General features: G+C 44.1%; 5 protein-coding genes across 5 annotated transcripts; 2 read left to right on the forward strand and 3 right to left on the reverse strand.

Moving 5' to 3' along the window:
• Positions 1-406: 406 nt before the first annotated feature.
• GGI43DRAFT_54469 (uncharacterized protein) lies at positions 407-3,439 on the reverse strand. Its single transcript, XM_083209985.1, has 4 exons — positions 3,086-3,439; positions 2,522-2,899; positions 2,106-2,457; positions 407-2,046 (listed from the first exon to the last, which is right to left on the reverse strand). The coding sequence occupies exons 1-4, from the start codon at positions 3,354-3,356 to the stop codon at positions 594-596; spliced, it is 2,454 nt and encodes an 817-aa protein (XP_083060083.1). The 5' UTR covers positions 3,357-3,439; the 3' UTR covers positions 407-593.
• Positions 3,440-3,736: 297 nt separating this feature from the next.
• On the forward strand, positions 3,737-6,619 carry GGI43DRAFT_423132 (S8/S53 family peptidase; the record flags this gene model as incomplete). Its single annotated transcript, XM_083208198.1, has 3 exons — positions 3,737-5,538; positions 5,628-5,952; positions 6,005-6,619. 3 exons carry the CDS (start codon positions 3,737-3,739, stop codon positions 6,617-6,619), a joined length of 2,742 nt encoding a protein of 913 aa, XP_083060084.1.
• Positions 6,620-6,664: 45 nt separating this feature from the next.
• On the reverse strand, positions 6,665-7,705 carry GGI43DRAFT_54521 (uncharacterized protein). The gene is made up of 2 exons (XM_083209986.1): positions 7,332-7,705; positions 6,665-7,244 (listed from the first exon to the last, which is right to left on the reverse strand). The coding sequence occupies exons 1-2, from the start codon at positions 7,604-7,606 to the stop codon at positions 6,710-6,712; spliced, it is 810 nt and encodes a 269-aa protein (XP_083060085.1). The 5' UTR covers positions 7,607-7,705; the 3' UTR covers positions 6,665-6,709.
• Positions 7,706-8,465: 760 nt separating this feature from the next.
• On the forward strand, positions 8,466-8,968 carry GGI43DRAFT_54561 (uncharacterized protein). The gene is made up of 2 exons (XM_083209988.1): positions 8,466-8,848; positions 8,915-8,968. Exon 1 carries the CDS (start codon positions 8,548-8,550, stop codon positions 8,830-8,832), a length of 285 nt encoding a protein of 94 aa, XP_083060086.1. The 5' UTR covers positions 8,466-8,547; the 3' UTR covers positions 8,833-8,848; positions 8,915-8,968.
• GGI43DRAFT_54545 (uncharacterized protein) lies at positions 8,864-11,174 on the reverse strand. Its single transcript, XM_083209987.1, has 5 exons — positions 10,960-11,174; positions 10,284-10,748; positions 9,835-10,097; positions 9,664-9,779; positions 8,864-9,580 (listed from the first exon to the last, which is right to left on the reverse strand). The coding sequence occupies exons 1-5, from the start codon at positions 11,039-11,041 to the stop codon at positions 8,896-8,898; spliced, it is 1,611 nt and encodes a 536-aa protein (XP_083060087.1). The 5' UTR covers positions 11,042-11,174; the 3' UTR covers positions 8,864-8,895.
• Between the last annotated feature and the right edge of the window lie 1,065 nt (positions 11,175-12,239).

Raw genomic sequence — 12,239 nt, forward strand, 5'->3', positions numbered from 1 at the left:
ATTCTCGCTGTCGTTATTCGCGAACCTGGATCCTTTTCAAGCATTCTGAACACTATGGATTCTATAGTATTTGCTCGATCCAATTCTTCTCTGACATTACCAATTAATTTAAGCCAATTGGCCATTTGCCTTTTCGCATTGCTGGATGTGTTACGGATCTCGTGCATATTCCAACCATCTGCCATATTTTCTGGATATTGTATCTTCTTGAGTATGTAGAGCATTGTAATGCCAAAAGCCCATATATCTCCCTTGAAATGGCGTTTTTGGTTAACTATAAATTCTGGTGGCATATACCAAGGTGACCCGCCGGACTTTGACTCATCCGATGATGAAGCAATTTGAAAGTCAAAGAGCACAGCGCCTCGATCAGGAGAATATGCAATGTTGCTGGGCTTTATATCATTATGAACAACATTTTGCGCTTTTAGGTATGTAAGCGCGGATGAAATGTCATCAAGGATTTTGAAAGCGTCGGATGATATAAATTGCGAGTCGCGACCACGATCTAGAGACAGTGGGAGAAGCTCGAGGAATAATGCAAGCATACGCCCATCAAATCCCTTGAGAGCGACAATGTTTCTCTGTATAGGTTAAGTTATTAAGTAGATTAACAAGGATTTAAAATGAAAAGGAAAACGTACATGGTCTAATTTTTTAAGCGTGCTCTTCTCTTGTTTCCATAATTCTGACAATTGGACTAAAGAGCTTGGAGATTTATGTTTATATTGAAGCACCTTCATAGCCAGCCCTCCAGCGATTAAAGAATGGTCACAACGGAGAATGCTGGTTGTTCCTTTTTCAGAAATTTTCCCGATTCGCTTTATCTGATATCCAGCCGGGAAATGGTGCGTTTGAAATATCGGAGTGGATATAGGAGTGTGAATCATAGCGAGGCCTCCGTCCTGCAAGTCAAAAATATCACTGTCAACGGTCATAATGTTGTCTTTAGCCTCAATATCCCAATCTGTTGTGGAGTTGGAGCCCTGGGGAATGATATCCACTGCTGGACTGGCGTTAATCCTTTGTCGCTTAGCTGATCTATGGCTGTCTTCAATTGCTTGATTTTGCAATGGGCTATTTTCTTGAGCGATTGCAATTGCGTGTCGTCTCTCGCGCAGCCAAATCTGGAAAACGAGGCCGCTGTCAGTAGCGTCATCAACTCCATGGAGTTTAATCCCCCACGCCCCAGGTTGAATAATACACATTCTATTGACTTCCAAAATCTTCGAAGAGTTTAGTTGTCGAAGGTTGGATAAGCTCAAAATACTTCTCGTCCAATTGATAAAAACACAGTTATCGCTCCCTGGATCGTAAACAATTTGGCATTCGATGATCTTTACTACCGAGTGTGGGAGTGGTTCCTCTAGCTCTATCTTAATGGTATAATCAACATCTTCAGGCAGTTGCGAGACATAAATTATACCACCCTGACTGGGTGTTTTCCCAGAAAGAATAATATCTGTGCCTGTAGTTATCATTTCCGTAGTATAATAGCGAGATTTGATAGCCAGCCTCGCCTCGGGGACAGAGACTGAAGTTGCACTTAGAAAGGTAGTTATATCTGGAGTATCGGTCTGAGGAATAATTTGTTTTCTAAAGCTGGTATTGAAGTCTTCTTCTTGGCTTCTATTGAGATTATTCGTTTGCTCATTTTCATCATCAATTGGTGGCAGCGATTTAAGCGCAAGAGATTGAAGATGGTCAATAATGTGTTCCTGTAAGCGGCCCCTGCCGCTTTGCTCCTCTATACCGCAAAAGGGACATGATTTGAATAGAGGACCTGTCAATTGCAAACTCCTATTAGCCAGAGCAGCAATTTGGTTATCGCTTACGGTCCTTCTATGTTTTGACTTCAAATGGCCGATATATTCATCTTTTGTGTCAAATAGCATGCTATTATGAGCCCTTGAAGCGCAGCGCCAACGCAAAGAGTGTTTGCGTGTATGTCTGAGCCACTCTTCACTATGCCTGTAAATTTCATCAGGACGATCGCAGTTGTCCGTGAGGCAGACATATGGATATAAATCGGCCATGACATGGTCCCTGCGCTCGCTCCTTGTCAGTAGACGGCAATAAACATTTGGGTACACAAGATTTCGAACCTCCATCTTTCCTCGTTTTGTACCTCTTGAATAGGTAGCATAATTAAACAAAACGGACAAAGTACTTCAGTAGCCGCGGGAACATGCTTAGGTGGCGAAGGAAAAGCATAATCTTCATGACTCCTCAGTGACATTGCCTGCAACTGGGACACAACTGGCGGAGTTGCAGCTTTTTGAAAGCTTTTTGGAGCTACAGGAGTAACAATTTTGTCCAGAGACTTGGATATGAAAAGGCCCATCGGTTTTAAATGTGTCATCACCTCTGGCCGCCCAGCATGTTGTGAGATGATGACTGTGTCCTCGGTCTGTATGCTATTTGGTTGTTGGATAATCGGCTGAATGGTAGGCTGAACTGTTCAATTATTAACCTCCATCATTCATTGCAAATAAGAAATCAATGAACTAAGAGAACGTACTAGTCTTTGTAGGGTCTTTGGGGTAACGCAATCTCTTATATATAATCCGTCTTCTTCTAATCACCATGGCCTCGGCAAGTCGTAATCTTATGATATTAGATAGACGTGGAAATTGATGTCGTATGTTTGCGGCAAAGTAATTTGCTAAACGCTCCTCTACATTATTGCCTTTTTCGTCTTCAATGCGAAAAGAAATCGCTTCTTCGACGTCATTTGCTTTTTTGCTTGCTCTACGAATTGTTCTGGTTAGATCGTGGAGCAAAGCTATCTCTCTCGCCATGGACTCCACTGCCCTTTGAAGGTCCCCATGGGCTGCAACTGCTTGCTCTTTGGATTGTAAAGGCAAAGGATTATTGATAATCTTCAAAGCATTTAAATCTGATATTCTTCTCATTAGTCTAAGTTAAATCGCTTTTTAAGAATATGGTATTTATTAAATAATTTTGTTCATATTTGAGGAAGCTTTCGCATCCTCGCTCAAAAATCCTGTATGCAAAAAAAAAAGACAAAATGGTTCAGGTTTAAAAAGACCGAAGCAGAGAAGATATGAAATATAAAACATACACTGCTCAATGCGACCATGTAATACTTCCAACAATCCGAGAACTAGCCTCTGGATGCTGGGTTCCTTACGGAGGTGATAATCTATAGAAGCTCGACCACTCGCAAAGACACCAACGTTGGACGTCCATATTGAGAAGCGCGCGAATTCATTCTCAATCAAAGACTTTCTTATAGGACCTAACGTTATCATCCCAGCTAGACATTCCTGGAATGAAACGAGGCATCTTCGTGCTCTTTCAGAGATAGTGGGTTGTGGTGATCCTGCTTCCATGTCGATTCGTGCTGCGAGGCGTTAATCCAGATGCATTCTTGGAAGCAGCATACAGCAATGGGCAGAGAAATTAGACGTGTAAAGAGCAGAGAATGACAGGATAGAGATAGAGATTTGGTGTCGTGAGAATTCTTCTCCGAGTTTAGTACCTCATATAAGTTTGCCAGCTATGGCATCCTACAGCCTTGCTTATGTATCTGCCCATATTTTTTTTTGGGCACTATGCATGTGTGAAACATACCCCGCCTTCTTGTCCCGTTTTTCTCCTCTACTCGCTGTGGAGCAGTTATAGGGAATTTGTAGATGTAGCCCCAACGAACTGTTTCGCGAATTTGTCACGCTATTCAATCCAGAGCACGCGAAATGACGCATCAAAAATCATGTCTCTCAGCAGCGAATCTGGAGCGGATCGTCTCTTGGATCTCTTTTTTACTACCTTAGGCACAATCAAGGAGATAACGGATTTTCTTGGTGTCGACGAAACAGAGCTCGACTCCAGAAGCTTTTTTCTGCGGCTCAATGGCCGCTGTACCATAATATGCTCTCAAGCAACCATAACGCGCTTTCGCGATGCTAGGAGTGACGCTTTTGCTCGAAATATTCTTGGTCGCTTAGATGTTCTATTTGGCCTTCAATCATTTCTACCAGCTATAGAATCATCACGGTTTTCTCCTCTTCAGCGTCTGCACACTCTTAACGAACTTTGGGCATCATATGACAAAGGCGAAGAATTATTTCAACTCCAACATATCAAGAGCCATCTCCATATTGGATCTCCAAAAGAGCAGCTTGAGCTACTTGCAATTTTAAAGCAGAGTGAAGAGATCTTTATATTAGAATCCGGCGAGGACTACTCTCTTGACAAGCTGCCTCTATGGAAACGGAGGAGCGAGCCATCGTATGCATCATTACTTGCTGCCCGATCTCTTTATAACGTGCTTGAGACATCCGGAAGCTGTTCGTGCCATACATATGGAGCCATGTTTTGTATCAAGACGCATCGAGATAGCGACCTGAACGAAGAATACGATTTCAATCTATTTCTTGAGATGGATGAACGCTGGCAAGAGGCTCATTTCCATGCTGTAAGGAAATCCCAATCAACCGCTAGACCCGCGATTGAGGATGGCTCAAAGTCTGGCAAGAAAAAGATGCCTGCAACGGGACGAAAGAAAGTTGAATTCTTATGCGATCCTATAAAAAAGATTTGGAAAGATTTTCCGACTTACCGACTCAAATTCTTGATTGAAAATGACATACTATGGAAATTGCAGTCAGAACCAGGTAATCTTGCATTTAGCACAACGCGCGCGATCACTCTTCAACATTTTATGACAGAAAATTCTTCCAAGTTGACCGAAAAAACAAAGCGCATTTTAGCAGTCCTCTTGGGTTACGCTGTTCTTCATCTACTTGAAACCCCTTGGCTGAATAATTCATGGGGCCCAGGCAATATTTTATTCCTCAGAACGTCGTCTGGCATGCCCTTAAAGCCTTATATCCAGCTGCAATTTGGCAATGGCATTGAGAATAGCGCTGAAAGTGCTGCCGTTGATAGCAATAGTGATGAAGATTTCGATCCGGATGATTTAATCTCTCACCCATATCCGTCGCTGGTAACTTTAGCAGCTATGCTCATTGAGCTTCATTTGGCCCGAAGATTACAGGAAATAGCGCAAGACAGTGATCTTCATTTTAACGATGATATGAACGATCGCGCCAAATATATAGCCACTGGTGTAATTTTCGACAAATGTAAAAACGATATTTCGGAACAAACTCGAGAAGCAATCGATAGATGTTTGGATCGAAACATTGGCGTAGACAACGACGGGAACAAACTCGATGCTCATGAGCTGAGAAGCGTCATTTATAAAGATGTGGTAAGTCGGTTAGAGTATGACCTTGAGCATCCATTCAGTTATATCTCGATTGAGACGCTTGACATGGAGGCCCAGGAGCTGGATCTTGTGAGATATGGCAACCCAATTGTGCATAAAAAGGCCATTTCTAATGGGAATACGGATAAAAGGGTGCCCGTATCACGCGCTCAAACGTCATTAAATAGTAAGAAAAGGAGACATCAAGACCCAGAGAGTCCTACTCGGGGTACAGTTGATTCCGTGAGCAGTTTAAAATTCTTCGACGACGAAACTGCTCCCTCTGATATTTCATTTCTTGCGTGAGTATACATGACCCGCGATTAGTCTTGCCAACTGGGGCCAGATATCCTGGCTTTGAAACATAATTAATGCGTTAACACTGTGCTAGGCGTGATGCTTATCTGTCCTGGAAAAATAGCTTTTGTTCCGTACATGATCACTTCATTGGGGACAATGCTGGCTCTGTCCCTGTCAAGATTGCGATTCTTGATACTGGGATAGACAAAAGTCACCCTGATTATGAAGCTCAAGAAGAGCGAATTCGGGGAATGAAGTCGTTTATAGCCGATTGTCAGCAGAACAACGACGTCTTCGATGGTTGTGGACATGGCACGCATGTCGCAGGCTTACTGCTAGACTTTGCGCCTGATGCAGAACTCTACATTGCGAAGATATCTGATCTCGAACCAGCTAAGCCTGCTACAGTTGCCGAAGTACATTTATCCTGGAACCGAAAAAAGTTCTCATATGCTAATATGTTACTAGGCTATTGACTTCGCAGTTAATGTATGGACCGTTGACGTGATATCCATGTCATTTGGTTTTCCATCACGCGAAGTCGAAGGGTACGAACTTCTTAACCGATCAATAAGACGCGCCGTAAACAAAGACGTTTTACTATTCGCAGCTGCATCAAATAATGGGGCTAATACCAAGAGAGCATATCCCGCAAGGCATCCAGATGTCATTTGTATACATTCGACTAACGCTAATGGTGCCCCTTCCGACTTCAATCCAAGGCCTCTTTCAGGGGATAACTTAGCTACGATAGGAGAAGCAATCGAATCGGCCTGGCCTGTCCATCTTTGTGACCGAGAGATGAACAAGCTTTGCGTGGCACGAAAGTCAGGTACTTCATTTGCAACGCCCATTGCAAGTGGAATTGCTGCGTTTTTGTTACAATATGCGAGAGAAAGGATGCTTCCAGAAGAAGCTGAACTGCTGAAGCAGTGCCACTTTATGAAGGCTGTGTTGAAAGCAGTCTCTGTAAGAAGTCAGGGATACGATTATATTGCGCCTAGCCTACATCCCGACAATGTGTTTGGCAAGCGTGAAGCTTCCTTGAGAGCTCGAATCCGGGACGCGATGAAAGATGTTTGAACTAAAATTCAACAACGATATTACATACAACTAATATTAGACTTGAATTCTCTCTTCCTTTTAGTTCCATGTATTGATATGTCAAATTGATCAATTCTCTGCTCTTTCTAGTATTGCAATAATAACTTTTTCGTCACCATCTATTATCTCTTCTTTTAAAAATCCCTCTGCCTCTAGATCTGCCTCTTCCACCTTTGCAACTTCCAGTGTAACATTTACCACAGCTTTCTCTTCTTTCTCGAACCTTGCGCCCTTGGTAAAGTCTTCTTCAAGTATTGAACCCTTCTTAACCCACACCTTGCTCACTCTGTATGCAAAAATGAAATCGCTATGATCTTCCCAACTCATATTGTTATTTACTTCTTTCTTCATAGTTATCTCGGGCTTAGAAGCCCAAGGTAAAATTCCTTCGCTACCGGGTATTTCTAACTCGATACCTGCATTATTGGCAGAAGCGGAGCGTTTACTTGTTTTGACCGCAGCGCCGGTAGCCGTTTTAAGGCCAGTGATAATATAGACAGGTTTTCGGTAGCGGCATTTCTCGAGGTAGCGCTGCACGGAAGGATTGGCGAGACATTTTTCAAGCCAAGGTAAAGTAGGAATGAAGTAAGTAGTTTCGAGACGACTAAATGTAAAAGCTTCCTCGTTACTACATGATAAGGTGAGTTTCATAGTCAAGTAGCTATAGCGTTGAAATGGAAAGTATTATTACGTAGCGTCCCAGCTTGCAGCTAAATCGATTCCTAAGCCAAGAAATGTTAAAAAGCGTGTGAAGATGCCAAACTTCCCGGCCTTCAAATTTTCTCTAGATAATTCCACTTGACTCTTTTCTGACGTGATTATCTCGGTAGCATTCGGTGGCGGGGCGGTATATAATGCTCGCTCAGGTTTTTTCACCGACATGAGAACATTTCCGAGCTGAAGAGGACCATTGGGAGGAAAATCCCAAGTTGGAGCGAAATAGTAATAAGACACTTGGTTGGTCATAATATCTGGAAGAGGATGCTCAATGCGGGGTATGAGAGCCGGTCAATATAGTGAGTCAAAAAAAAAAAGAGAAGGAGAAGAAAAAGGGTTGTAGTGAACATGTAGAGATTTGCAGCGGTATCTTATAGTAGGCTCATCAAAAGCTGTGTCACCAAGGCTAAAAACATGTATTGGTTGTTGGCTGCAGGCAACAAGGCAGATTTTACGGCTTTCTACGCCAACATTCAATATACTAGTACTAAAGTCATGCGGTATTATTGCGCTTGACGTTTATTTTACAATTTAAAGCTTTAATGAAATCTCAATGCCGAGCGTAGGGTTGTGTTAGTTAATTGATATATCGTGCAAATGGACTGAGCGACTTTGCTACCTTTGAAGTCATTTAATAACAATTTAAACACACGCATATATATAAATGTAAATATATATTATTCCCCTCTTATTGCGTGTGGTAATGGTGTGTTTGCCTACATAAGTACTTTTTTTTACTTTAGCGATGAAGCTGCATTAATGACCAAAGTGCATCAAATATATTGGGAATGACCAAGCAATCCGAGCAAGACGAGTGTTTTTTCCCCTTCTACATCGCATGTCCCTGTCGCATTTTTTTTTCTCTAATTGTAATAATCGTTTATAAATCCAATTTTTGCTTTTCTCTGGTTTACTACTTGGATCTTATATTTGTTTATTGCTTCCAATTCTTATGTTGGAATACAACCTTTTCCCCAAGTTACCACGCGTCTGGGATATTATTGGCCCAGTTGCAAAGCTCATAAAGCGGCAACTTTCCTTTGTCAGCAAAATAGCTATTTGCATAGGCTCTGCGGCATTTTCCCTTGAAGCAGTGCCAGGCCCTCTGTAGCCTCTATCATATGCTCTATTTGACTAGTTCGAGCTTTCCAACATTTGATAATTCATCTTAGCTTCCCACTCCACTGAAAATGACATTTATCGACGATAATATTGTTCCCAATCCTTTTGTTGGAGGCAGCGGTGGCGCACCGTTTTCGGGGCTTCCATCCAATATGAATCTTCCTGTTTGCAAAATTGATGTCTGGGTTGATAATCATGAACACACGTGGAAGGGTTTGCGCGGTATCAGATTATATTGGTTCGAAATCGAAGTGCTAAGCCCGGTGTTTGGCAGTAGTGAAGGCGATTTTAAAACCTTGGAATTAAATAGAGGGGAAAGAATGACTCGATTTAAAGGAGAATTCCACTCATGATATTGGAGATTCAAAAGTTGGTGGCCTCAACTTACCATCCCTTGCCTTTTCTAATGGCACTGCTTATTTTGGAGCTTCCCAGGCGACTTCCAACTTGTCAAAGTACTGGCCGCACCATGAGTCTAGCCACAAGACATCCTTTATGTTTTGTTTGAGTTCGTCCACATTGTGAATCTCATAGTTTTTGCACATGGTTTTTATAGTTTCAAAAAACCATGCGTCTTTGTAAGTATCCACACCAGCTGCATATCCGATAAATAACATCCACAATATCCGGTTCTTTTGCTGCTGATTAGAGACCCACCACTGCATAGGCTCCGTATTGAAAGTCTCTTGCAGGCGATCTATTAACATCATCATCATCTTGGATCTGACAGGAAGTTCTCGTATTGCCAGGTAGAGATAGATGTTTAATGCGACACAAAATGGAATCATTTTCCCGCAGCTGGTGCCATTTTCATGGTTGCTCTTCTGGAGGCAATGCAGCTTGTACTCAATGTCATAAATTCTGTTGTTTACTTCTTTGTTGTTTTGAGTAATCGAACGATAATTTTCCTTTTCTTCAGATACGTCGCGGAGTGACTGGACGATTAGGAGGACTGGAAGTTCATCGTTGAGAATGGTTTCTAAAGGCGAGCTTGCATCAGAGTCGGGTGGTGTAAACGGTGCTTGTTCGACGATGGGAGGAGAGGAATGGTTGGGAAATTGTGGCGTGCAGTTGAACACTGTTGAGTTGCAGAAATCGGCCCTGAGAGATTGAGTCAGCCGAGGTTGGCCTCGTATGGTGGAGGCAATAGTATTCGATGATGGAGATGGAGATGGTATACTGACCATAGAACTACTCCTCGATGTATGCCCTTGATGCTGTCTATACCACCACGCTTTTGAACCATGTCTTTGAGGCCCTGCATGTGGATGTAGGAAATGTCGAACATGCCAGCAAGATTCTGGATAGAGGTTAGCCTATGTAATGCATGGCTGGGCACCGGAAAAAAAACGTACCTCCTTGGTAGAGATCATCGCAACAGCAGCAATTGTCGAGTCTTCAATTTTGCCGCTCCGAATCTGGTTGTTGATGAGGCGGAAAGCCTCTGATGAATGATACAGGCATCCCAGGTCATCTTCGAAACCGCGACGGAGGACGTAGTCAAGGGCTACCAGATACAGGATCGCGTGAAAGAGAGCGCAGTTTTCCCTGGCATCGAATAGAGTGTAGCCCCCACCGACGTTTAGCTCCAGGAATTCTTTAACGTAGCTTTGCTTATCTGGGATGGTCAAGATGGTCAATATCAGAAAAGACGAGACAAGACAATGCGAGACAAGACAAGGCAGGGCACATATGTAAGATACAATAGATGTGATAACGCCAAGAAGAGACAAGATGATGTAATGAGAGAGGAGACTGAAACAAAGGATGGAAGCACGGAAAGGCTGATTTGGACTTGACTTACAGTACCAGACGAGCTTCAAGGCCTCGGGTTTCATGTCCAGGTTGAACGAGTCAAAGGGATCCAGCGTCGCGCCCAACATGGTTGGCGGGATCTTCTCCAAGAGGCCGTCTGTGAGGTAGAAGCCAACATCGAGGAGGGGTCCTCGGTCTCTTGAGAAACGCGCCTTTTGCGCTTTGACGACCTGGTTCGACTTCTTTGCGCGGGTCTTGTCCTTCTTGGCTCCAGCCTTGCCCTTTGCCGAGTTCGACGGCGAGTTGAGGCGGAAGCGACCTTTGTACTGCGATGGGTCCATGGGCAGGTCGCTGGCGGCGGCCTCTGAGCTCTCGGGGTTGCGCTGCTTCCAGAAATAGTCCCTCATGGCCTGGGTGCGGACGACTTTGGAGACATCTTTGCGGTTCTTTTGCTTGGTGGACGTGACGGTGACGAACTGGAGCGGCTTGGCAGTGGATGCATTTTTTGGTGGTGCTTATTATTATGGCGATGAGTTAGTTGGTGGTGAACGATGAGTGAGATGCAGGTGTTGAATAGAAGATTCTCAAAAACAGATGAGAGCAGAAATCGGAAGCCAACAGCGTATAAGCTGCACATGACTTGAAGAGAGAATCAGAGAGTGGCTGGAGTTCTTTTTACTCCAAGAGACACCAGCACATTAAAAAAAGTAATCAAATTTATTCACCTTTGTCTCGTGATAAAGCCCGATCCTCCTGTTCCTGAAACGCGACGGCGCTGATGCCGCCCGAGTCCATCTGCAGAGCCATCTTTTTGTCTCCAGTGGTGTTTCCGAATCTGCCGCGCAAAGGGATGTGTCTCAGCCAGCGTCACACATACAAAGAACAAAGAAATGCAGTCGTTTGTTTAACCACAGAAAACTGCGTGTGTCGGTGAACCAGTTTCGTGGGATGAAGGAGCTGGGAATTGCATCGGCTTCATCAAGAGCAGATCGGCTGACTAATGCGCGGGTACAGGGCCGTGCAGCGGGTTAGTGGCGCGGTACAGTCCGCGTATGCTCCATACGGATGGGTACCTGGCGTGCTAACGGCAAGTACCCTGACAGGCGGCAGCACAGCGGGCCATACTTTGAGGGGAGGTAGCAGGTACAGGGCTGTTTCGGAGCGGGCTGCACTCGAGGGGAGCTAGCAGCTACAAGCTATTCCTAATTAGGTACCATACATCGCTTCTTTATAGTAATGTGACCAATCACATCTCACATATGGCCGGTAGTACATGCATATCTCCGCTAGGAGGTAATTAGCACTCTCGGCGTTTATTCGCCGCCTCGTATACAGTACCTGCAGCATCGTACCTCATTCAGCACTCAAATACAACCGCAGACTGTTGCCCCAGGTTATGATTCGCTGCTGGGTGGATTTTCAGTGGCAGTTGGGCGCAGGGCTCAAGACGCCGAATATCCCCAGCAGCCTTATTTCTGTGGTTCCTCCACTACTCCGTAATCTGTACACAGAATTGCAACCGAAACTGAGTATTATTCTATCATGCATAATGCAATGCCATCGCCTGGCCTGGCAGAAGCATGTACTATCCGCCACATAGATACTTTCGGCTGTTGTACCCTTGTAGTTAAAGGCCGCTGTCATGCTGGGGCTTCTCGGTGGGGGGCACATCGGCGGGAGGTACTCATCCGCTGCCTGTACTCCGCCCTGTTCTCACTGCAGCGCCCTAGACGAATCCTACGCGATCCTGTCAATATACCAAGACAATGCCCGCTTACTGGATGCATGCTTATGTCTATCAAGTACTTCTGCAATTTAATTATTATTTTCTTTTCTTTTAGCGACAACGAGCAGTATAAAGTGCATAGGATAAAGTCGAGCTGTCATTGGCTTTTGTCCGACAATGCTGGCCACAGCTTACCAGGGGCAAATTCCAAGAGCCGGGATGCAGAGATATAGGAATCTCACCTTGCATATACGCGAAGTGCTTGTGCTTGTCCACAAA

Source organism: Trichoderma evansii (assembly GCF_050947405.1).
Source record: "Trichoderma evansii strain SZMC 28006 chromosome Unknown GGI43scaffold_11, whole genome shotgun sequence".
NCBI lineage: Eukaryota > Fungi > Ascomycota > Sordariomycetes > Hypocreales > Hypocreaceae > Trichoderma > Trichoderma evansii.

What these genes read in the sequence shown, in the direction of transcription:
- GGI43DRAFT_54469 (XM_083209985.1), bottom strand. Translation starts at nt 3,356, where the DNA reads ATGGAAGCAGGATCACCACAACCCACTATCTCTGAAAGAGCACGAAGA. An exon ending in ACATGGTCGCATTGAGCAGT is followed by an intron (nt 2,900 to 3,085) that starts GTATGTTTTATA and finishes GAAGAATATCAG; the next exon opens with ATTTAAATGCTTTGAAGATT. An exon ending in CAAAGACCCTACAAAGACTA is followed by an intron (nt 2,458 to 2,521) that starts GTACGTTCTCTT and finishes ATAATTGAACAG; the next exon opens with TTCAGCCTACCATTCAGCCG.
- GGI43DRAFT_54521 (XM_083209986.1), bottom strand. Translation starts at nt 7,606, where the DNA reads ATGACCAACCAAGTGTCTTATTACTATTTCGCTCCAACTTGGGATTTT. An exon ending in GCTGCAAGCTGGGACGCTAC is followed by an intron (nt 7,245 to 7,331) that starts GTAATAATACTT and finishes TTTTACATTTAG; the next exon opens with TCGTCTCGAAACTACTTACT.
- GGI43DRAFT_54545 (XM_083209987.1), bottom strand. Translation starts at nt 11,041, where the DNA reads ATGGCTCTGCAGATGGACTCGGGCGGCATCAGCGCCGTCGCGTTTCAG. An exon ending in GGCTTTATCACGAGACAAAG is followed by an intron (nt 10,749 to 10,959) that starts GTGAATAAATTT and finishes CATAATAATAAG; the next exon opens with CACCACCAAAAAATGCATCC. An exon ending in CTTGAAGCTCGTCTGGTACT is followed by an intron (nt 10,098 to 10,283) that starts GTAAGTCAAGTC and finishes TGACCATCCCAG; the next exon opens with ATAAGCAAAGCTACGTTAAA.
- GGI43DRAFT_54561 (XM_083209988.1), top strand. Translation starts at nt 8,548, where the DNA reads ATGACATTTATCGACGATAATATTGTTCCCAATCCTTTTGTTGGAGGC.